This window comes from Kogia breviceps, chromosome 3 (genome assembly GCF_026419965.1).
Source record: "Kogia breviceps isolate mKogBre1 chromosome 3, mKogBre1 haplotype 1, whole genome shotgun sequence".
Classification (NCBI taxonomy): Eukaryota; Metazoa; Chordata; class Mammalia; order Artiodactyla; family Physeteridae; genus Kogia; species Kogia breviceps.
In genome coordinates, this window is record NC_081312.1 from 10,578,664 (window position 1) to 10,602,510 (window position 23,847).

The following is a 23,847-nucleotide window of genomic DNA, read 5'->3' on the forward strand; positions in this document are numbered from 1 at the left end:
TGCAGGGGCCAAGAACCCTGTCTTCAGAGACTTGAAAAGAGTCCTGTGGGTGAAGGACTTGACAATTAGCTTTGTTCTTGGAGACGCCAAAGGTTAGGATCAGGGAGATGCCAAGAAGAGTTGGTTTCCAATTAATTTTTCCAATTTTTGAATAAAGTTATTTTTCCCCTCTGGTTATAAAAGTTAACCATGCTTATTGCAGAAACTTTGGAAAATATGCAAAAGTAAAAAGAAGAAAATTAAAAATTAGAATCCTCCAATCCAGAGGATGGGTTGATGAACATTGCAGAACAGAGTTCCTAATCCTTTTTTGACAGCTCAGCGTTCCTCAGGAACCCAATTCCTGCCCAGCAGGTGGATTGGCTCCCCCACACGCTGGTGATTCTTGGATTGGAGAGAGCATGGAATCTGAAGAAGTGTGAGGGTGTATCTGACAGCTCTTGCTGTAATACTGTGTAACAAACAACCTCCAACTTCACTGGCTTACAATTATAAGCATTTATTTCGCACTCCGTGGTCCGTGGATTTACTGAGGATTGAATGGTGTCGGTGGATCCGAGCTGCAGGTGGGTCTATGTCAGCTCCACGTGGCTCTCATCCCCCTGCAGCCAGGAGGCTCCCAGAGGCACACAAGCCCCACTGCACAATAAGCCTCAAGCCTCTGCTTGTGTCATGACCCGCTGACATCCCATTGGCCAAAGCAAGTCACAGGGCCAACCCAAAGCCAAGAAGTGAATACTGAGCCTCTGGCAGGAGCGCGGATGTAGACGCCACCACAGCGGGTGGAGACTAGGGACCGCATCATCTACTGTACCCGGTGGGTATAAGACTTCCCACTCCACCCCAGGGTCAGGGTCCTCCCACTTAGAAGCACTGCTTTCGTCTATTTCCTTCTTTTACATATATAATTTTTACTAAAGTGAGTTTATATTCAACTTTTTAAAAAATGCTTGCTTTTTTCACTTAACTTTTACACCCTACAGATAATTTTCCTTACATTAAGTATTTTTGAAAACATGGAATTTAATGGCTGCAGAATTACAAAATCATAAAGTTTTGCATCATTGACTGAACTCTTCCTCTGAGATATTGAGTCTGTACCCAGTTTGGCTACTGTAAGTAACAATGTGGTGGACATCTTGGTACAGACGCCGTTTCTGTGTTGTAATGGGCATTTCTGGCTTGTGCTTGCCCGGCGCCAGGCCTCACCTCCCCGTGATAACAGCTGCCTGATTTCCCTTTGGGGAACCCTTCTTTCAGTTCATATGGCTGGTCTCCAGCCATGGAAGATACTCCACCTCACAAAAACTCAAACAAAAATATGATCAGGTCCTGGAAATCAGAGCATGGAATCTCCCCAAGTTACAGAGATTCATTCAGGATGGACAGGGAGCCTAGGCCTAGCCAATCAGAGGTCTGTTTAGAGCAACACCTGACCCGACGTGATCCAATTAGAGTAAATCCTGGGACTTGCCAGGGTTTACTGGGAAGAGACATTTTCTCTTTTCCTCTGACTCCCACTTTAAAGGATGCGGGGCCGAGGTTGTTGACAGCCATCTTGTTGATGCTGAGCCTGAAAATGCTGCCAAGCTGTCACAGAGCAGAGCCCACAGACGGACCGGATTCTGTTGCCACTGAGCTCCTGATCAAGCTGTTCCTGAAGCTCTAGAATCCCTGGTCTTCTCATTTTATAAGCCAATACATTCTCTTTTTTGGCATAAGCCAAGTTGAGTTGGGCTTTCTGTCATTTTGAACCAAATAGCTCTGGTTTTATTAACTTAAATTTCTTGACCTAGAATTGCTGAGCCAAAGGACATAAACATTTTGTCAGCCTCTTAAGATCTCTTCTCAAACTGCTTTCCAGAGAGTTTATGCAAACAGCCTCACAGTGTTGGAGAGACTATCTTATATGCATTAGTGTATTAACTAAAAATTTTTTGATGGGCAGAAGTTATGAGGTGTAATTTTATTTTTAGTGAAGAGAAATACCTTGCATGTTTATAGGCCATTTTTATTTATTTTGTGATTTGCTGAAATGAACAATTGATATCTTTTTTTTTTTTTACTGTGTAAGTGTTCTTTAAATATCAAAAACACTGATCCTTTTCCAAATTTCTCACCATTTCTCCCCAGTTTATTGTCTTTAGATATTTGGCTGTGTTCTGAGGTAGATGCATTTTTCATTTTTACGTGGTCAAATTATTTTCAGGTGTCACTTCTGCTGCTTTCATGCTTCCAAAGTTCTTCCTGACTAAAGACCAGGTAAATGTGGAGCAGATTTTCTTCTTTTTGACATTGAGATACCCAGTGTTTCTCACCCTGTGACTGGAGACCAGTCTGCACTGGAACCATCTGGGATGCTTGTTAAAAATCCAGATTTGGGGGACCTCATGCCAGAATCAGAATTTCTGAATGAGCCCTGTTTAGCAAATGTCACAGGTGGTTTTAATGAACATTAAAGTTGGAAAACCATCATTCAAAGGAACTGGAATATACTACAGTATGTGGTGTGGAAAGAGGACATAATTTGATTTTCCTGCCAAATAGCCAATCTTCTCAGCACCAGCCATTAGCTAATAGTCCAACTCTTCCTGGATGGTCTGTAGGAAGAATGTCCTCACACTTGAAGAAAATTAAAGCTAGAATTCGATGTCAGGTAATGAGCTCTCAGTCTCAGAAAATGTCCAAGCCCTGGGCCTCCTAGTGTCTTGGGGTCTCAGGATATGAATGGGCAGTCAGATGAAATGACATTTCATAAGGTACCTGAACCACTGTGGTTTTCTCCAAATGCCCTCGAAGGCCTTTCTCCAGCTAATATGGAACCCAGGAGGAAAGTGCTTTAAAGGTACAGGGTCAGGGCTGAGAGAGCTTTCTGTCTGACAAAAAAACCCGGCAAGGATAAACCCCAGCATTCTAGTACATGCCAGCAGCCTGAGAGACCAGGGTCCCTAAATGCAGTGCCCAGTTGTCAGTTTCATGACCCAAGCTCCGCCCAGAGGACGCTGGGAGCTCCTAAAAGACTCCGATGCCCACAGCAAACTTAGACCAGGTCACAGCCACACCAGGTGTCTGTTCTGATGGCCCTCCTCTCCAGGGCGTGTGTCAAACATCTGAACTAGACCTACAAACATGCACACAACGTGTTCACAGCAGGCAGGTGGCAGGGGACAGAAGGACAACAGCTCTTCACAGAGCCTCAGTGGGCAAAGTGAGAGGACTGTTCCCTGGGCCTCAGACTGCCCGCTTGTTTCTTCGTGCTCCAGCCCATCTGGAAGCCCTACCCCGTGTTTCCTTCAGTTTCTTCAGCCCTCCCCCAACCTCTCCCTTCTGAAATCTGACTCAAGCCCTATCTGGGATGCTCTCTTTGCCCCAAAGACCTGAGAGTCAGAAACTCGAAATGATGCTTTCTCTGCAGCTCCCCCCGGCCTTTTAAAAACACTGCTCTTAAGACCTGACCCAACATAACCTTCTTTCTTATATTTAGCTTCCCTAAATATTTCAGTGGCCAGGTCCTACTCAGCCTCCCACCCCCTCCCTCCAAGCCTCCAGTCCCCTCTCCCAACAGCACCTGGAAAACAGCAGACCCTCGGGGCTTGTTGAAGGAAGAGCAGCATCTTTTCTGAAACGCCCCTTTGAAAGGTAATTTGCTGATGCCCCACCATTAGCTGCAGATCACCATTTGCTGCAAATCAGCTGCTCCGAACTTTCGAAGTTAACCTAAATCAGTTAACATTAGCAGACCCACAGAAGTGAATCCTTTTCGGCTGCCAGGATGATTTCACCTCCGTGGCTCAATAACACCAAGCCAGTGCCATGCACGCAGAGGCTCTTCCAACCTTGACCTCAGAACGTCAGGCTGCGGAGGGGATTCCCTTAGACATCCTCGCGCCCAATTTCACACGTGGGGAAACCAGCCCAGAGAGGGGCTTTGCCCTGCCCCCAGTCCCCCTGATGGTAGCACTCATTCCAGGCAGCTCAGGGACCCTCAGGTGGGCAGGAGGCACCAAACTGGTATCCAGCTTCTGGGAACCAGTGATGAGATGTCCTCCTGCAAACCGAGTACCCCCCGTCTGCTGTGGGCCAGGCTAGCTCCCGCGCATCCTATGGCTCAGGGTGGCTCTTTGTGAGAGTTCCTATGACTGCAGCGTTCCCAACAGTCGGGCATCCATTCAAGCTCCTTGGCCCCGGACAGACCCACCAATGACAGCGAGAAATGCATCCCCAGCTTCTGGGTGCAGGTCTCCAACCTGGGACCTCCCACCTGGTTGCTGCCTCTGACTCGGGAACCTCCCTCTGCCCCGCCCACGGTCCCAGGTAGGCCTCACCTCGATCCCTGCCAATCCACCAATGCAGGGAACCACGCCCCCTCAACCCCACCTGGCCCTAGCTGCCCCACCTCTCACTGACCCCTGCCTCCCCTGGCTCCCACCCACTCAGGAGCACTGGTGGTGAAAAGAGGAGGCCAAGCAGGTAAGGAGATGGTCGTGATGCTGGCAGGGCTGGTGGCCCTGGGCTGTGTCAGTGCAGGCTGGAGCACTCTGAAGTCTGGGTGCTAGGAAAGGGGATCCCGAGGATCGAATCTTGACTCTTTGAATGTTTTCTGAATGGTCTGGGGTACCTTCTGAGGCCCCAGTCCTTGGGGTTGTCTGCTGTCCAGCACACTTTGGGTCCCCTGAGCAGTGAGATGAATCTCACAGTATCCATTTTGTCCAACATAAATTCCTGGGAGAAAAAAGAAATCTCTCTCACTTGACTGTACTCTGGCCCCTGGACACCACTTCCCAGGGGCCAAATCAACATCAAGGTTGACCTGCGTCTCCTTTAGTTTTCACAAGGGCCCTGCCAAAGATGTGGTATCGATGCCAATTGGCAAATGAGCAAACTGAGGCTCAGAGAGGTTAAGTGACTTGTCTGAAGCGAAACAGCCCAGCAGTGGCACAGCTGGATGGCTCAGAGTCCAGGTCCTTGTGCGGCTTCCTGAATGTGGTTGCCTGCCTCTTCTCACTGCTTTCTCCAAGAAGCCCACCCTGACTGCCCCCAGCCTCCCTCTCTGAGGGGCACTCATTTCTTTTTTTTTTTTTTTTTTTTTTTTTGCGGTACGCAGCCCTCTCACTGTTGTGGCCTCTCCCGTTGCAGAGCACAGGCTCCGGACGCGCAGGCTCAGCGGCCGTGGCTCACGGGCCCAGCCGCTCCGCGGCATGTGGGATCTTCCCGGACCGGGGCACGAACCCGCGTCTCCTGCATCGGCAGGCGGACTCTCAACCACTGCGCCACCAGGGAAGCCCCGGGGCACTCATTTCTTAAGGCCCAGGTGACCTTTATCTCGCTCCACCTCTCTTTCCCTAGTACCATGCTGAGCGCACGTGGGTGACTCTGAGACTTGACTGAATAATTGCTGAGGGAGATCTTTGGGACGCCCTGACATCACTGGGTAATTTCTTCCTTTTTCTTGGGAAGGAGATGAAATTAATACACAGTGACTGTAGGGCAAATGTGCCCTTACTTAAATGCTCATTCATATCATGATGTGAAGGATCTATGCCCCAGGGGACGCCAGTTATGCAGCCTTCGCTGTGAATGGTGCCCCAAGAGCTGTGCCATGGAGCAGAGAGGTCCTGATACTGCCTGTGAAATTCTCTTGAGTTCTTCTCAACTAAGACGCAGGCTCGCTCACTGTGGACTCTTGGTGCTAGACAACATCGGCCATGGGACTCGCTCCCAGTGTCCCAGAGGCGCTGAGAATCCTGAGCTCAAACAACTCCACTGAACTTGCCTCGAAAGAGAAAAGCAAATTATGACTTAGGACGAAACCAGTGCTGAAGCTGACAGACAAGGGCGGGTGGAACCAGTGCCGAAGCCGACAGACAAGGGCGGGTGGAACCAATGCTGAAGCTGGCAGACAAGGGCGGGTGGAACCAATGCTGAAGCTGGCAGACAAGGGCGGGTGGAACCAATGCTGAAGCTGGCAGACAAGGGCGGGTGGAACCAATGCTGAAGCTGGCAGACAAGGGTGGGTAGAAAGGACGGGTCCCTGTGGTGCCACGGAGCCTTGGGTCACACCAGACCTGAAACCCACCCAGACACGGAACTTCCACGCACGATGCAAGACATGCACTTACAAGAGTCAAACAACCTCAAAAAGGAAAAGTAAGGCTGGAGGACTCACTTCTCAATTACAAAACTTACTACAAAGCTGCAGTGATCCAGACCGTGCTAAGGACAGACATAAGGACCAATGGAATAGGATTGAGAGTCCAGAAATAAACCTTCACATTTACAGCCAATTGATTTCTGACAAGAACAAGGAGACAATTCGATGAGGAAAGAGCAGTTTTTTTAGCAAATTGTATCAGGACAACTGAATATCCTTATGCAAAATAATGAAAGCGGACCCCTATCTCATACCATGTACAAGAATTAACTTAAAATGCATCATAAACCTAAATACTGGAGCTAAAACTATAAACTTCTTACAAGAAAACTTAGGTGTAAATCTTCATGACCCTGGATTAGGCAATAGTGTCTTAGATATGATGCCTACAGCACAAGTAACTAAAATAAAAATATATAAATTGGGTTTCATCAAAATTGAAATCTTTGTGCTTTAAAGGACACCATCAAAGTGAAAAGACAGCCCACAGGATGAAAGGAAATATTTTCAAATCATGTATTTGATAAGGAACTTTTATCCAGAATATACAAAGAATATTTACAACTCAGCAATAAAAAGGCAAACAATCCAGTTAAAAAGTGGTCAAAGGATCTGAATAGACATTTCTCCAGAGAAGATATACAAATGGCCAATAAACACGTGAAAGAATGTTCAACATTATTAATCATCAGGGAAATGCAAATCAAAACCAGTGAGGTACCACTTCACACCCATTAGGATGGCTAAATTATAAAAGAGAGACCACCAAGTGTTAACAAGGATATGGAGAAACTGGAATCCTCATATTTTGATCATAAGATTGTAAAATTACACAGCCACTTTGGAAAACAGTTCAGCAGTTTCTCGCTGAGTTACCTCGTGAGTTACCACAAGACTCAGAAATTCCACTCCTAAGTATATACCCAAGATAACTGAAAAGATATGTCTATGCAAGAACGTGGGCATGAATGTTCACAGCAGCATTATTCATAACAGCCCCCAAATGAAAACAACCCAAATGTCCATCAACTAATGGACAGATAAACAAAATGTGGTCTATCCGTGCAGCAAACTATTATTCAGCCATAAAAAGGAATGATTTGGGGCTTCCCTGGTGGCGCAGTGGTTGAGAATCCGCCTGCCGATGCAGGGGACACGGGTTTGTGCCCCGGTCCGGGAGGATCCCACGTGCCGCGGAGCGGCTGGGCCCGTGAGCCATGGCCGCTGAGCCTGCGCGTCCGGAGCCTGTGCTCCGCAACGGGAGAGGCCACAACAGTGAGAGGCCCGCATACCACAAAAAAAAAAAAAAAAAAGAATGATTTGTGCTGCCATGTGGATGAAACTTGAAGACATCATGCAAAGTGAAAGAAGCCAGATACAAAATGTATTTTGGGGAGGTGATGAAAAGATTTGGGAATTAGATACTAATGATAGTTGCGCAAATCTGAAACCGTACTGAAAACACTGAAGTGTGCACTTTAAGAGGGTAACTCTTAGGGTACTACAATTATATCTCAATAAAGCTATTATTAAAAAGAAAACAAGATATGTTGCTGTGGGTGGAAGCCAATCAGATCACATGACCTCCATTACTGCAGCATCAGCATTATGACTGGTGGGGGTTTGGTCCTGGTGGGGACCTTCCCACTGAGACGGGAAATCTCAGTGGACCTGACGAGAGTCTGAAGTTGAAAATGAGGACCCTGCACAGAGGCTCGCTCTCTCGGTCACTGAAATGTGCCTCCCCGTGTAAACGTGACTACATCTGTGTGCACCTTGGTGTGTTTGTTTGCAGGTGTGTCGTGTATGTTTCGTGTATATTGCAGGGTGTGTGGAGAGCCCATAGGAGTGTCTGTATGAGTGTGTACCCCGTGTGTGTGTGTGATGTGCCAGGGTGGGGCTACACATTAAGACCAGGCAGGGCAGGAGTTCCTTTACAACCTTCTGACCCTGCACCAATGAGCATTCATTAGAAGTTTGTTGAGAGCCTAAAAGAGACCCTGAGACCCTACCGCAACCCGTGCAGGAGCCATGCAGCCGCGGATGGAGGGCCTGATAGGGCAGCTCACCACCCATGCCCCATGAGCCGAGGCCGAGGACAGCCTCAGGTCGGAGGCCAGCATGGGCACGAGAGTCCTCACCCGGATGAGGTCGAGCTTGGAGAAGAGACCCGTGCCCTTGGGCACGCCGTGGGCAGAGGCGCAGCACTGCTGGGCCATGCTGTTGATGGCCATTTGCATGCAGTTTAGCAGCTGGCTCTGCAGGCTCGGGCCCCTCCCAGAATTCCCTGCCCCCTGCCCCCAGCTCACTCAGGCCGGAGAAGTGTCCTGAAGCCAGGAGCCACTTCCTCCTGCTGGTCTGGGCTCCACAACCAAAGGGGCTTGGACGAGTCCCTCCCCACCTCGGGGCCAGAGCATCCGCCTCTGCAAAGAGGGACACCGGACCGACTAACTTCCAAGAGGCTCCTCCCGGCTGGGCACATCTGTGGTCCACACCCAGGGGAGGGGCCAGGAGGGGACATGGGGGAACCCAGGGCTCCTCACTTTGGGAAGCTCCAGAGTTGTGGACTTCAGGCCTTCAGGGCTGTGATCAGCAACCTTACTTCTCACCTTCAAGATAAAGACCCATAACAGACTCTATAAACCGTGGCCAATCCAGTTCCCCCTCAGAGCTCCTTGGTTGGAAGTCAGCAGCCCACAGACCCCAACCCTCATGTCTTCCAAACTGGGATCCCACAAGGGCCTGAGAAGGTCCCACATTTGCTGACTGCACCCTGCCCAGGTGGAGCGTGCCTCGCACAGCCTTGTGCCCCAGCCTTGCTCCCCTGTGTCCTCCAGGCAGCCCCCAAGGCCAGAAGGGCACAGGCTCTGGTATGGGGAGGAGCTGGGGGTCCGGAGAATAAGTAGTCCACATTCTCCAGGCCAGGAAGGAGGAGCTCAAGGGATTAACCCCAGAAATCCTGGACTACAGCCCTGACTTGCTCTTTCCAAGCTTCTTTCTTCTCATCTGTGAATAGATGTAGTAACAACCAACCAATATTTAGGAGTGCAGATGCTAGACCCTGGGACTGTACAGGGACATCCCAGCTGGTCCTTAACTATCTGTGGCCTCAGTTCTCCCACCTGTCACACGACATCTGGCTCATCTCAGAGAAGCCCTTTGAAAGCTAACAGTCGCCAAGGAGAGGTAAGTGGGGAAGTGGTGTGCGTGTGCGTGTGTGTTGGGGGCCGATCGTTATCGAGGAGACAGCAGCCCCCAGCCCCTGCGCTGCCGGCCCCCCGCCCCAGCCAGTGGACTGGACTCACATCCCAGCTGCCTGTGTCTTTCTGGCAGGTGACACCACGTTCCAGCTGCCACCACTTCTCCTGCTTGCGGTGACACTTCTTCTGCAGCTGGCACAGCCGGATCTTGAGGCTCTGTGGTAGGGTGGCTGGTCAATTCGGTGCAGCTGACCTCCCGGGGCACCTGCCCTGGGCCTGGTCCCGAGGAGCTCACGGCTCGGGGGTCTGAGCGATGATGGGGGTGGAGGAGGGGAAAGTTCTGGGTGGTCAGGGCCCTTTAAGGCACCAGGAGATGCAGGAAAATGGACGTCTAGGACGACTACGGTTTGAATCCCAGCTCAGCTCCTGGAGCCCGTTTTTCTCACCGTAAGCAGAACCACCTGTCTGGGCCCTTCCGGCTGCAGGAACCGCTGGGAGGACACCAGGGGGCAAGGCCGTGACAGCCTCTGCGGCCCAGGACTGCAGGGCACAGGATGTGCTGGGTGCACTTCCACGCCAGGCCCCGCCGAGGTGTGTTTGGAGGACACAGGATATACGTGTCCACACTTTTCTGAGGCCTAGTTTTCTTACTTTGCAAATGAGAAAAGCAGCATATGCCTGGGACTAGGGTGCAACATTTAACTCATAATTAATATAAATAATATTTTAATGCAATTTTTTGTTTTTTGGTTTTGGCCGTACTGCACAGCTTGCGGGATCTTAGTTCCCCAACCAGGGATCGAACCCGTGCCCCTGCAGTGGAAGCACAGAGTCCTAACCACTGGCCCATCAGGGAATTCCCAAATGCAGTGTTTTTTAAAAATCAAAGTTAATGCAAAAAAAAAAAAAAAAATCCACGATGAACGAAGTATCACAGCTCTCAATAAAGTTGGGATCCAACCTTCTACTTGCATGCTCACCTCACTCCCCTCCTCTAGTCTCAGCTCTAGGAATAGAAGCACCTACCTCCGGGTGCTGGGGTGAGGTTGAAAGGAGATAAAGCTTGTTAAGCGCTTCTCACAGTGCCCCGCCCACGAAGGAAAAAACCCGTACAAAATGGTGTCGGTTTTCAGTGCTACCACTAGGGGGCAGAGAGTGGCTGCAAATGCCATGCCACGGTCCTTTGCAAGAATCAGCGCACTCATCAGCCTCCCTTTCACTGTTTCCTTCCTCTCCATGTCCCCGTCCTCTGTCTTCTCCGTGCAGCACAAAAATTTATCATGCCATGCCTTTGCCAGGGCAGTTTCTTCCGGATGGAATGCCCATCCCTTGGGGTGAAAGTTCAATTTATTAGAAGATTAACCAACTATGAGAGAGATGATCTCTTGGGGCACTTAACTCTGAGACAGTTTGTGTTCAGTGTCTCACAACAGCCTACCATCTAGGTTGAATTGCCCCCACATCACAGATGAGGAAACTAAGGCTCAGAGAGGGTCTAAACGTGCCCAGGGACATGCAACTAGTCAGAGGCTGAGTTGGAATTTGAACCCCAGTCTGTCTGAATCTAGAACTCCTGAGTTTTCTACCACGAAGAACACCTTTTAAGTATAAGCTGAGTCTTCCTCAGGAGAAACCCAGCGGAAAGGGAGGGCAAGGGGTACAGAACAAGGCTCTGGAGTGACCGCCCCACTCAGACCCTCTCAGGAGCCCACCCCTGCTCCAGGCCTTCTCCGGGGGTGCAGAGGGAAGGGGGTCCCTACATCCCAGTTCTCTGGGCCTAGGGGCATGGGCCGGGCTTCAGACAGCTGTTACCAGGATAAGAGCCCTGTGGCCTCCCTCTAGACACTCCAGGCTTTGGTGGACGGCCTGGCTCATCTTGAAGAAGGCCTCCAGGTGCTTCTGGACGTCCTGGCTGACTGCGAAGAACTTCCCACAGTGCTCCGCCATGGCCCCCACCGGGGCTTCCTCTGGCTCCTCCCCTTGGTTGTAGCCTAGAGAGACAGTGCATGGCAGGATGGGTGGGCATAGAATGCCCAGCCCTCCCCCGCCCCCTGCAGGGATGCTAATAAGGTAGGTGGGACTTCTGCTGTCCACTGGAGCCCCCAAGTTGAGAGTACCCCATCACTGACCTCCCACCTCTTCAAGAGAAGAATCAGCATTTGAAAGGCCACCGCGGGCTCAGAGCAAGGATTCTGGATCCAGGCTGCCCAGTGAGGCAGGAGAAGCCCCACCGCCACCCCCCCAGGAGAAACTGCTGACCGGGGGAGCCTGCAGGAAGGGGACCGGGGTGGGTGCTGTCCCGAGTGACGGGATCCCCAGCTTTGGTGGCTGCTCGTTCTGGATGGGTCGAACGGGGTTGAACTGCTGAATTAGGAAGGCCCCAAACTAGGAGGCTTCTAGAAGCAGCACTGGGCCCTGGGTCTGCTTCAAATCCCGTGCCTGACCTGGAGGCCTGCGCCCCTCCTTGGCTTGGTGCTCAAGCCTCTTCCAGTTACATCTCCCAGCGACCCCTGCCAGATCCTGGCACTCCAGCACACTGGAGCTCAACCCCAAACCCAGGGCCACAGGGCCGTGGCTCCAGCCCACATCTGCAGTGTTCTTCTGCCTACAGTGCTGTTGCCCTTTGCCGAACACTTCTGAGCCCCATGAATGGCCCCCTCCTCCACGAAGCCTTCCCTGACCTCCAGGGCAGAGTCCTTGGGGCTCCCGCAGCTCCAGAGCACTTAGCACGGTGACTCCGAAATCAGATAGACCAGAGCCTGAGACCCAGCCCCACCACTTCCTGTCTGGGCGACCTTGGGCAAGTCCCTTAACCTCCCTGAGCCTGGGTAACACAGTTCTCAGAAGCTCCTAAGAAGGGGTAAAAAAGATTTACTAAAGAGCTTAGCGCAGAGTAAATATTTCATAAACAGTAATAGTTATTTTTATTATTGGTGATGTAAAGACAATGACGATAATAAAATTATGTATGTGTGTCTCCCCTTCTCTTTCCTATCAAGTTTTCAGCACTGATAACAGTGGATTCTGGTGCAAATCGTGATAAAACAGAACACAAAACTCATTTCAGGTGCCTGTGTAATTTTAGTTCCTAAGAGCAAAATCAAAGACAAATGAGATAATAATAATAGCCGACACTTACTGGGTGCTAGCTAAACATCGGGCACCGGGCTACGTGCTCGTAAAGGATGATCCTGTCCACAGAACTGTCGCTGTTCCCACTGAACAGAGACACTGAGAACTTGCTGCAGGCCGCGTGGCTGGTGCCCTGGCTGGCCCGACCACGGTGGCACCGGCCTCTGGATCTCCATTCCGCGGGCGAGCTCAGTGCTCAGCGAGCTCACGCGCGCCCAGGTGCCCAGGCTGGGAGGTGCCTGCAGAGAGGACACGCCTGCTGAGGAAGCTACATGCGTACGTACCCTTGGGGACTTTCTCAAGACCTTGATCAGATAGTCTTCACAAACCTTATGACCTCTCTCTTCAGCTTCCTCTGTCTGTAGAGATATTTCAGTGCCGGCGAGAGAGCCAGACGTGAGAACACGGTTTGGGGACTTCCAGGTCGTGACCCCTGGCGAGGCCCAGCCTCTGTGGATCTGCACGGATCCCGGCTGGGCTGGTCACTGACTCGAGTCTCTCCACCCCCATTTCACTGCTGAGTAAACTGAGCCACAAACAGGTCAAAGAGATGCCTGTTGTCAGGCCATGGGGAAGGGGCCTGGGGGCCAGCGAGGCCGGGCCTTCGTGGCGTGGGGTCTACGGATCCCCTCCTGCAGGCTGAGCTGGCGGCAGATGGCCTGAGCCCCCAGTAGCCGGTGATCCGGCCACAGGCTTTGCCTCTCTGCGCCTGGCTGGCCCGTCCGTAACCGGGGTAACCAGACCCCTCCCTCACAGGCCGGTGGGGACCGGGTCTGGGGCTCCCAGCACATCATAAGCACTCAGTCTGTGGTCGGGGCCCTGGCAGCCCCCAGAGGGGCGACAGCCACGTGCCGCTGCCCAGCCGTCAGGGGGCATCACCAAGCAAGAACAGTCTCCAACAGGTTGCCCACCCTGGGCGCCTTCAAGGTCAGTGGTCAAGGGCAGCGGGCAGAGCAGGAAAGGGCTGTGGTGGGTATCTCTGAGGGACTGCTGATTTCCCCAGGGCAAGCCACTCCGCCTCTCAGGCCCCATTTTCTCATCCATACAGTCCTGAAAAATGCAGGAAAAAATTGTCTTCCCCCAGCCAATACCACGTGGGGCCCTGTGAGCCACGGAGCTCAACCTTTCGGTGGGGAGGTTGGGAAGCCCTATGAGAATCCGATGGACCGGTTGGGACGTTTCTCCATAAAATCACTCACAGGTAGCAATCCGTCCTTTTGCATCTAACTCAGACTTTCGTGGGCAGCCTGGAATTGAAGAGTCACGCGGGGGCAAGGATTCAGGGCATCTGCTTGGAGACACGGCAGCAACCTCGCAGGCTGATTTTAGAGGGGCCGAGCTGACAGATGCGTACGGATCGTCACCCACAGCCCTGCCTTCGTGGAGGGAGACTAAGCTTGCACAGGGCCTGGGACTGACCCAAGGTCTGAGGTCAAAGGGCGGGAGCCAAGCCCCCCAACTCCCCACCACTCGCAAATCAGCTGCCCCTCCTGACTTACTCCCAGGCCTCAGTCCCCTCCCCGTTCATTTCCTGGCCCGGCCTCCTCAGGCGTTTTTGCTCAGTCCCAGCTGCTTAGCCCACCGCAGGTGGCCTTGGGGCTGAGGCAGGGGGCACGGGACAGCTCGTACTTTGCCTGGAGTTGGCAGAGTTCCTGGAACAGCACGTGCAGGTCCCTGTCCTTGTCACCGGTATTGCTCAGGCTCAGCCTCCTGGCCTGTGCCCACGGCCTCCGGCATTGCCCCTCACCACCTCAGGCTACGCTGGAGGATGAGGGCCGCGTGGGCCAGGCAGGAAGGAGATGGGTGGCCACAGCAACAGTCAAGGCAGCAGCTTTCTCTTCTGATTCTCCTGACGGTCCTCAGAAGCCACTTTACATTCCCACTTCATGGAAAAGGAAACAGAGGTTCCGAGAGGCCCCTGTGACCAGCTTGAGGACGTACAACAGGGCTGGATTTGGACTCGGGTTTCACTAAGTTCAAAGTCTGAGGTCTTTGAGCTGCGCCCCCCAGCTCTGGAGGGGCCAAATGTGCCATTCTGCGGTGGCATTATTGCCTTTGTCACCCCATAACTGGGACAGCTCCATCACCATCAAGTCCCACGGGTACCAAGATGCCCGGGACTTCCAACAGGTGCTAGCTTCCAAGAGCATTCAGGAGAGACTCCGAGGGTCAGAGCTGGGGACGGGTGAGAGAGTAGCCCACATAGGAAGGAGATACCTTTGTCATCTATCTCTACCCACCCATCCCTCCGGCCATTTATGCATTTAACTGACATCATATACTCTGAGCTTCTACAGAGCTAGACTGGGGACCGGGACAGACACTTTGAATGAGCTCACGGTCAAGCTGGGAAGGTGGCCTAGTTGACAGGTGGTTTCAACACAGCCTTGCAAAGAGTTCCCGGGCCGCTCACCTAAGTCTGGTTGCAAGTTATGGCCAAAAGAAGACAGTCTCCCTAAGCGTGCTGTTCATTGGCCATCTGCTGGGTCAGCCCCAGCACATGGGAGGAGCAGGGAGAGAAGGGGTGGGGCTACACAGTCAACCTGTCCAGCCCTGAGCATCGGACACACGGGTACACGAGCACAGGAGGGAGGAAGGGGCCCAGCTGTCTCACTCGACAGCTCCAGGAGCACAAAGCGGCAGCTGAGCTGTGACATCACAGTGCTGGCTTCTGTCCTCATGAGGTGTCCATTGCAGGATCCACCTGTGGGTGGAGTGGAGGGCCTGATTCCCCGAGGTCCTGTGGCCCTCCCCATCCCTGCCGCCCTGGTTCAGTTCCCAAGGAGAAGGGGTGGAGAGGCGTTGGTGACCTCAGGGGAGACTTAGGCTGTTTTTGCCTTTCTTTCAAGGATGGTCATCTGTGGTGGTCTTTACTGATACCCCAACCTTGCAAGCTTCCCCAATCCTACTGGCTTGTCCTGGGACTCCTCCTTTTGCCTCCTTTTACCTGATTTTGGGCAGCTATAGCTCGGGCACTTCCCCGGCTGGGGCACTCAGCAACCATGGAGGGTTCAGCCCTGTCCACGGCTCAGGACTAAGTCTGGCCCAGGGCAGGGGAGCCGGGGAACAGAAGGAAACTTCAGGACCTAAACCTGGCCCTGGCCCTGCCCCAGCCTAAGGCTCTGCTCTGTTACCTACTGTTGGAGCTGCAGGTCTTGCGCCACTGAGGGGAGTTGGGCGCGGCACCTACCTCTGATATACCTGCGCCATTCACCGCCCGGTTAACCGGCCAGTCCTTCCCCACCAAAAGCCCCATTCGATCAGAGGCAGGGCCTCTACAGAGGGCAGCCTGGGTGGGTCTCACTGGGAAGGATGCTGGGGTCTGAAGTGAGGGCAGAGGTGGAAGGAAGGGCCTATGCAGGGGCAGAGACAGGGCTGGGGCCGAGGGTGGGGGCGTGAGGTCGGGTCTGTGGCTTGAGCTGGGGCAGGGGCTGGGGCTATGACGAAGGCTGGCACAGGCTCTGGATCAAAGGCTGGGGCTGGAGCCATGGCCAACCCGGAGGAGTCGGACTCATTGTTATTCCGGGACAATTCCCCATCTCCCACTCCTCCGCAGCTCCCCTCATGACCCCTCCGCAGCAGGCGATGGATTTGGTCCTAGCTGGCTGAGGGATCTCTGGGCAGGTCGAAGGGAGCTGCCTGTATGACCCTCCATGGTTCTGGAGCCCAAAACACATTTGTTGCGGCCAACGGAGAAATGGAGGTGGCTGGGCCTGGATCTGGCCTTGGGTTCAGACGAGGGAATGCCCGTGCTGAGGGAGAGAAGCCCAGGGCCTAGGGCTGCCCCAGAGGGTCAGAGCCAGCCTGGAGGCGGGGGTGTATAGAGGAGGATTGGAGGAAGTCCCCCCAGAGTTGACAGTGTCTGAGGTGGTTCCTGGGATAAGAATGAATGAGGAGAAGAAGGTGGGAAAGGCATTCCCGACAGAAGGAACAGCAGGGACAAAGGTTCAGAGGCACAAAGTAGCGCGCACGGACTGTGAGAAACGCAGGCAGATACTTAAAAGCAGAAGGTGAAGGTCAAAGTTGGGATGTGTCTGGAGCCAGGGTGTATCCCCCAGGATCTCTGGATGCCTGCAACAGAAACTGACAGGGCTACTGTGGACAAAGAGAGCATCGACGGAAGGCTGTGAGAGATTGCACAGAATCGGAAGAAAGGCTAAAAACCCAGGCTCAGAGAGGACCGGGGCCCAGGGTAGCCCTGGATATCCAGGCAGCAGGAGCTCAGGGGAATAACCTCCCAAATGAACCCTTCCAACCCCTTTCCATAAGCTTCTCCATCCTTAAGAATCAGAGTCCTGGGACTTCCCTGGTGGCACAGTGGCTAAGAATCCTCCTGCCAATGCAGGGGACATGGGTTCGATCCCCGGTCCGGGAAGATCCCACATGCCGCGGAGCAACTAAGCCTGTACGCCACAACTACTGAAGCCTGCACGCCTAGAGCCCATGCTCCGAAACAAGAGAAGCCACTGCAATGAGAAGCCCGTGCACCGCAACGAAGACCCAACGCAGCCAAAAGTAAATAAATTTATTAAAAATAATAATAATCAAAGTCCTTACAGAAGCTGCCCAGCTGGCTGAGCCTGGGTCATGTGCCCGCCCCTTGGCTTGACTGACAGTCACATCGTAGGCTCTGCCTTGGGGGCTGGAGGTTTCCCAGAGCAAATCCTGAGGCTGTGGACTCTAAAAGGGGAAACGGCCCCTGAACAGGGGCTCACGACATGGAGGCTCAGAGAAGCCAGAACAAGGAGTCTGGTCTTTATCCTGAAGGCAACAAGCTGCTGAAGGAGAGGCGTGGTCAGACCGGCATTTCCGAGCCTGCTGTCGGGCTCAGCGTGGAGAGGAGGGAGGCAGGCAGGCCAGCCGTCGTCGCAGTGGCTAACGTTTGCACGCTTGCAAGCACTTTTCACGCGGGGGTCGATTTAATACGACATGTCCACGAAGTCAAACCTGTTAGTGTTTTGCAGATGGGGAAACTGAGGCCTAGAGAGGTTGAGTAACTTACCCAAGTTCTCACCATTGGGAAATTGCTGAGCTATGAATCCAGGAAGTCGGGACTCTAGAAACATCTGGGAGGTTGAGGTGCTGGGACAACACCTTGGGGTCCTACAAGCCAAGACGTAGAGTGAAGGAGGCGGCCCTTGGGGAGGTTCCATCAGCGCCTCTAGGCGTCAGGCCTTCATTTATGAAGGTCATGTGACTGACCCTCTCCCAGCTGAAAGCCGGTGCTGGAGCAGCCTCACCAGACCCTCATCTCTTCCCAGGCTCAAATCTCACAGCACCTGATCTCCCAGGAACTTAGGGCCCTACACCACTTGACCCAGTATAGCCACAGGCAGGGGTTGCTGTGGGCATGGTGGCACCATTCGCCTCCCAGTGAGGATTTTATTTTTGGCCTGAAATGTCCCCCCGACCCGTGGACAAGGCCGCGAGACAGACTGCGGCTCCGGAGATATTTCTCCCTGTCAGGTCCTACAGAGCCAGACAGAAAGATGGCCACAATTACCAGGGCTTGACACCGCTTATGGACTTGCTGCTGCCTGGCTCTTTACCGGGCATCTCTCTTTGAATTCTCAGAACAATCCTCCCAGGGGGTGTAAGCATCGCTCCGTTTTGCAGATAAGAAAACTCAGGATCGATGAGGTGAAATCACTTGCCAAGGGCACACGGCTCATAAGTGGTAGCAGGGCTGGCTGTGCAATTTGTGCGACCCAGCGTAACAGGAAAATGCTGGGCTCCTTACTTAGAAAGTTAAGAATTTCAAGACAGCAATGACAGAACGTAAAACCAAGTAGGGGGGCTGCCCTGGTGGCGCAGTGGTTGAGAGTCCGCCTGCCGATGCAGGGGACGCGGGTTCATGTCCCGGTCCGGGAAGATCCCACATGCCGTGGAGCGGCTGGGCCCGTGAGCCATGGCCGCTGAGCCTGCGCGTCCGGAGCCTGTGCTCCGCAACGGGAGAGGCCACGACAGTGAGAGGCCCGTATACCGCAAAAAAAAACCCCACAAAAAACCAAGTAGGGAATCTTTTGAGCCTGGGCACTGTACAACTGCATAGGTCCTGCCCTGGGACTTGGACCCAGGTCTAGGGATTCCAGAACCTGTTCTTAAACTCCCACTCCCTTCCAAACCCACTAAGCTGCCCCAGAGCCCTACTCTCTGCTCTGGTTCGTCCTCTTCCTCCCCCTCCTCTCTCCAGCAAGCTGCAGTGACTAGGGGTGGAGTCATGGGCTTACCTTGGGGCTGAAAGGAACTTTGAAGAGAGGAGACCAAGGCGAGAGAGGCAGGAACAGCCGAGGTTCCACAGCTGGTGAGTGGCCCAGGTCGCAGACCTCCCAGTGCAGCCTCTATCCCCGGGGCTTTGGGAGAGAGAAATCCAAGGCCAAGCTGTCTGTTACAGACAGCTGGGAGTCTGCTTCAAGGGCAGAGCCACAATTAAATGTCAATAGAATTCCTTTTTAAAAAGCATTGACAAGGACTCAGTGGGGCTGGAATTTGACCCCAGGGCTTGAGTCTCACAGCACAACAGAAGGGAAGGCCGGCTCAGGCCTCTGCCCAGAATTCCAGCCCCACCTGCTCTGCAGCCCCAAATGCCCCCTAACAGGAACAAGGCTGGCCTTCTGCACCCGTAGGTGATGCCCAGGATGCAGAGAGTGAGGCTGTGGAGCCAGGAAGTTCTACCAGCTGTGTGACCTTAGGAAAAGTACATAACCTCTCTGAGCGTCAGTTTCCTGAAATGCAAAGTAGAGATAATAACAACCTAGGATTAAATGAAATAATCCACGTAGAACACGTAACATGATCTCATTTTTTAAAAAAATAGCCTGTGTGTACAAAGAAGAAAGTCTAGAAGGATAAGAATAAACTTTTTAGAGCCTTATTTTAGGGGCAGAGTATGAGGGGAAACCTTTCTGTAGTTTTAACTCTGAGGAAAGCAAGCAGCTCTGCCCGACACCTGGTAGGTATTTGATTAGTTTTGTTTCCTGTTCCTCCCTTCTCGCTTCCTGCAGAAGGTCACCGCGACAGTGATCCCCCGGCACAGGACCCTTTTCTGAGAGTGAGTTTTGACAGAGGGAGGGGCTGGAGCAGATGAGCCCGGTTGTTGGGTTTGGTGCCAACGGCGGCCGTTTCAGGGAAGGGACTGGGAGTGTGACGCCTGGCGGGGGGCGGGGGGGGCAGGTGCGGGCAGACAAGCAGGGCCTAGTGATTCTGCCGGCATCTCGCTAAGACCTGGCGCTGCTTAGATGCCCCGCTTTCACTGAGCTAGACTCTCAGATCTTTCCCTATCCCCTCCCTCCCACCCCAGCAAAAACCGGAGCAGCCCCGGGCCCGGGCAGCTGTGCCGTGGCAGCTCCTCCTCTGAGGTCCTAGACTGGTTCCAGCCCTGGTCCTTGCCCTGCCCCAGGGGAGGTCCCGCATCCCAGAGCTGGGAATCGCCCAAGCAGGTCGTGGGACCCTCCGAGGCCATCTCTGGGGCGGCCCTCCTGGGAGGGAGGACAGATGCCATGGCCGCAGCGTCCACCAGTGGGAGCTGGGACTCCCAGTGTCTATGACGGTGGCATCTTGGCTCCCTCTGTTAGACCTGAACGGTCTCCGAAGAATCCCAGCTCGCCCAAGAACCGCCAAGAGTCGAGAGTCGCTGCAACACGCAAGAGGTTTATTAGGAGCCGGTGCACCGGGGTTCCTTGGTCCTCACGCAGGAGGCCGAAGAGGAACCCCCCCAAGCGGAATCACATACATTTTATAGCTTTCATTTTTCATTATGCAAAGTGTGGATATATCAAGGGTTTTTTTCTCATTGGTTTGTTTGTTCCTGGACCGGAGTGGGGTCTTGGCTCTAGTTCCTTGATTGGTTGGCTGTCGGATGCCTACTTTACATTTTCGTGTTTTTGTGGTGGGGGGTTGAGTCACATGAGTTATGGTTGGCTAGGGCGACCTTTAAACTCTGGCTTAATCATTCTTATCACCCGCCATACTGGTTTGCTCGAGGTCTCATCCCCCGCCATACTTGTTTGCTCGGAACGGTTTCTGCCCAGGGGGGACATTCCAGTATCTTATTGCCAGCCGAAAAAGCTTAAAGCTCAAAAGTATCGATAGGGAAGTAGGGGTATAAGTATAGTTAAGGCCCTACACCTCCACGCCCCACCCCCAACCGCAGCTCGGAGGACCCGCCCTCCTGAGAAGAGGTGTGGGAAAGGGGTGCTCTGACCACAGGCAGCCAGGGCTGAGGGCAGCCAGGGACATCATTAATTATTTCCCCTTCATCCTAGACCATAACCTTCCCCAGGAAGAATCTTCATGGCAACTTAGGGAAACACTGAAGTACAGGGAGCAGAAAGGCTTTAGGGGCCCGGCAGGCCCGCGCTCCATCATACCTCTTCCGTATTCCAGCCGTGTGACATTGGGCAGCTCACCTCCCTGCTCTGACCTTCAGTAACGGGGTCGTCTCGGCAAGGCCCACTGGTTCTGCCTCCAAAATCACTCAAGTCCATCCACTGGCCCATCCTGGTCCAAACCCCCATCTCTCCCACATGGACCAAGGCAATGGCCTTCCGTGCGGGGCATCCTGCTTCTCCGTCCCCTGCAGGCCATTCTCCCCCCTGCAGCCAGAGGGCGCTCCTTCAGGCGCAGATCCACTCTCCCCACTTCTCTGTCTAAAACCAGTGTGAGGCAGATAAATGTTTACCCACCTGCTGCCCATTTCCATGGTGTAAATACTCCCACCATGGCTGATTTCAAGCTACTCATAGTTTAACAGCGTGCAAAAAAAATCCTGAAGATTTAACGGGTGGTTCTCACGTGCGGGCATGAGTTGGCTGTAGCACACCACTGCTTTAAAACCCTCCGATAACTGCTAATGACGTTGAAACCCTGGATGACCGAGCCCCCAGTGCTCTGGCCCCCACCTTGGCCGTTCTTCCCACATTGCTTTTTCCCTGCCCCACTCAGAACCTTTGCACGCGTGGTCGCCTCTGCCTAGAGAACTGTTCTCTCTCCCAGTTCTTCATAATATTTTGTCTTCTTTCCTTTCCGATCTGGGCTCAGATGCACCACTCAGAGGGGCCTCCCCTGACCATCTTGAACCTCCTTGACTCCTGCTTACCTTCGGTCTCACCTCATTCTCGTTGAGGTCTATTTTGGTCTCATTACTCTGGGTTGTCTCTCTCCCGACTGGAATCTGATCTCCATCAGGGCAAGGATTGGGACTAAGGTGTCCCTGCTGGGTCTTAGTGTCTAGAAGAATAGTACCAGACACACAGCAGGCGTCCGATAGTTGTATGGGGACAAGCACAGCTTTGGAGATACGCAGCTTTGGGTTTGAGTCACGGCTCCCCCAGCAACCATCTACATAACCATCACTGAGTCACTTAACCTCGTTGGGCTTCAGTTTCCTCCTCTGTAAATGGGGGACAGCAGTGCCTATGTGATAGAGCAGTGAGAACCTAAAGGTGACACGGGTAGGATGTTCAGTACCGTATCTGTTGTGTTACCAGGGCCTCAGAAAATGGAAACAGCCTCTTCACTTGCATATATCCAGCAACGGGGGCCTCATTCCCTCCCAAGGTAGCCGGGTCCACCTCTGGGCCTCTCTGACCGCCAGAACATCTGCCCTCCCTTATACTGAGTCCAAATATGTCTTCTCATAGTGTCCCTCGTTAAGTCCTAGTTCAACTGCTCGCCCACGGAAAGTCTCGTGCCATTATAACCACGTTGTGCATGTTGGGCACAGATTTATGCCACATTTCCGCACGGCAGTGAAAGCAGATGGGACGTCCCTCAGCAGCTCTTCTCTAGTCATGAGCTGTCCGGTCTTGGCAAGTCTCCTGACCTGGCTGAGCCTCAGTTCCTTTCTCTGGGAAATGGGGGTTAACGTGGTACCTACCTCATACATAGCTGTGGGGATTCAATTAGCTGATATTCATGTACACTTAGCAGCCGGCACATAGTAAGTGCCCCCGACGCAGAAACAGCTGCTATTATTGCTATTACTCTGCCTGGTGCTAGGCCACTGCCAGATCCAGCATTTGTGCCACTTCCGGGTCCACGGCCGTTTCTGGTTAAGGCCAGACCCTCTCTTGAAGCTCTGCAGCCAAGCTGGAAAAAGAGCCAGTTCTGTCTGGGTCACCCAGCCCACGTGCACACCCCCAGCTGCCAGAGCTGCCCCCTCACAGTGGAGTCTCAGCACTTCGCAAACTTTCCCGGGGCACTACCTGACCCTGGGAGGTCACTCCACCACCGAGCTTGGAGGCAAGGCCCCCAAACCCCAGGCCACGGGCTTCCCCGAGTAGGGGCTGAATCCCCGGCTGGGGTGGCTTCTGCCAGCTCCCTAGGGGCTCTGGGCATCCCGATGTTCCTAAAGGTGCTGGTGCTGGTGGGTGAACGGGGTGAAGGAGACCAGGCAGGGGCAGCAGTGAGGAAGGAAGAGCAGGGGAGTGCGGAGTCCTGAAGGCCAGGAGGAAGCGGGCGGAGGTGAACCAAGTTCTAACCTGGCTCCACGGTTCCCCAGTCCCCGGAACGGTGAATACGATGAGCCATCACACTCGTGATTCCATCACCTGTGCAGGTGTAATGAAGGGTCCTCATCAGTGGGCTGAGAAGTGGGAGATCGCCAGGTGGGTCTGACGTAATCACAGGAGCCCTGAAAAGGCAGCGCGCCTTCTCCCGCTGGTGGCAGAGGAGCGAGTCTAAGAGACTCCAAGTCCATCTGACACCCTGCTCTCTCTCTCCAAATGTCCTTGTCCTGGATGCCAACCCCCTCGGGGTTCTCCTGTGAGCTCAAAGCTGAGGCTGAGAATTCAGCCACGTCTCTGCCGATGGCCAGGACCTGCTCATGCGGACAGGGACTGGGACCGTTTCTGCCCGTGGCCTTGGGGGCATCTTAGGGGCTGATGCCACGCGACTGGGGAGATGTCTGGGCCAGTCTCCTCATCTTTCGACTATGTTCCTGCCCCCAGGGAAGCCTCCTACTGCCCCAGTAGGAGAAAGAAGCAGCCTGTATGTAGCTCCGTCTCGGCAGGGCAGAGTATAAGAGCTTCAAACCCACCTATTCCTCTAGTCAGGGGTGGCCGGAAATGCCCATGACCTGAGGGATGTGTTAGTGTATCAGCCAGGGAGGCTGCAGGTGAGATCGCCGGGTTTAGAAAGAAAAATACAGGACACCCAGTTAAATTTGAGTTTCAGATAAACAGCAAGGAATTGTTTAGCATAAGTATATCCCACACAATTTGGGGGACATACTTAGACTGAAGGATGATTTATTATGTGTCTGAAAGTCAAGTTTAACTGGATATCTTATATTTTATCTAATACAAGAGACAGAAGGCACATGCAAAAGGTTAAATGAAGAGAAGTTGATGAAGTTGATGAGGG

General features: G+C 53.2%; 1 protein-coding gene across 1 annotated transcript; it reads right to left on the reverse strand.

Moving 5' to 3' along the window:
- Positions 1-4,518: 4,518 nt before the first annotated feature.
- Positions 4,519-15,739, reverse strand: CCDC197 (coiled-coil domain containing 197). The gene is given in 10 exon segments (XM_067027597.1): positions 4,519-4,722; positions 8,293-8,409; positions 8,695-8,760; positions 9,457-9,567; positions 11,164-11,342; positions 12,764-12,820; positions 12,823-12,842; positions 14,113-14,198; positions 15,060-15,187; positions 15,622-15,739. Coding segments are annotated over 10 exon segments (1,086 nt in total).
- Between the last annotated feature and the right edge of the window lie 8,108 nt (positions 15,740-23,847).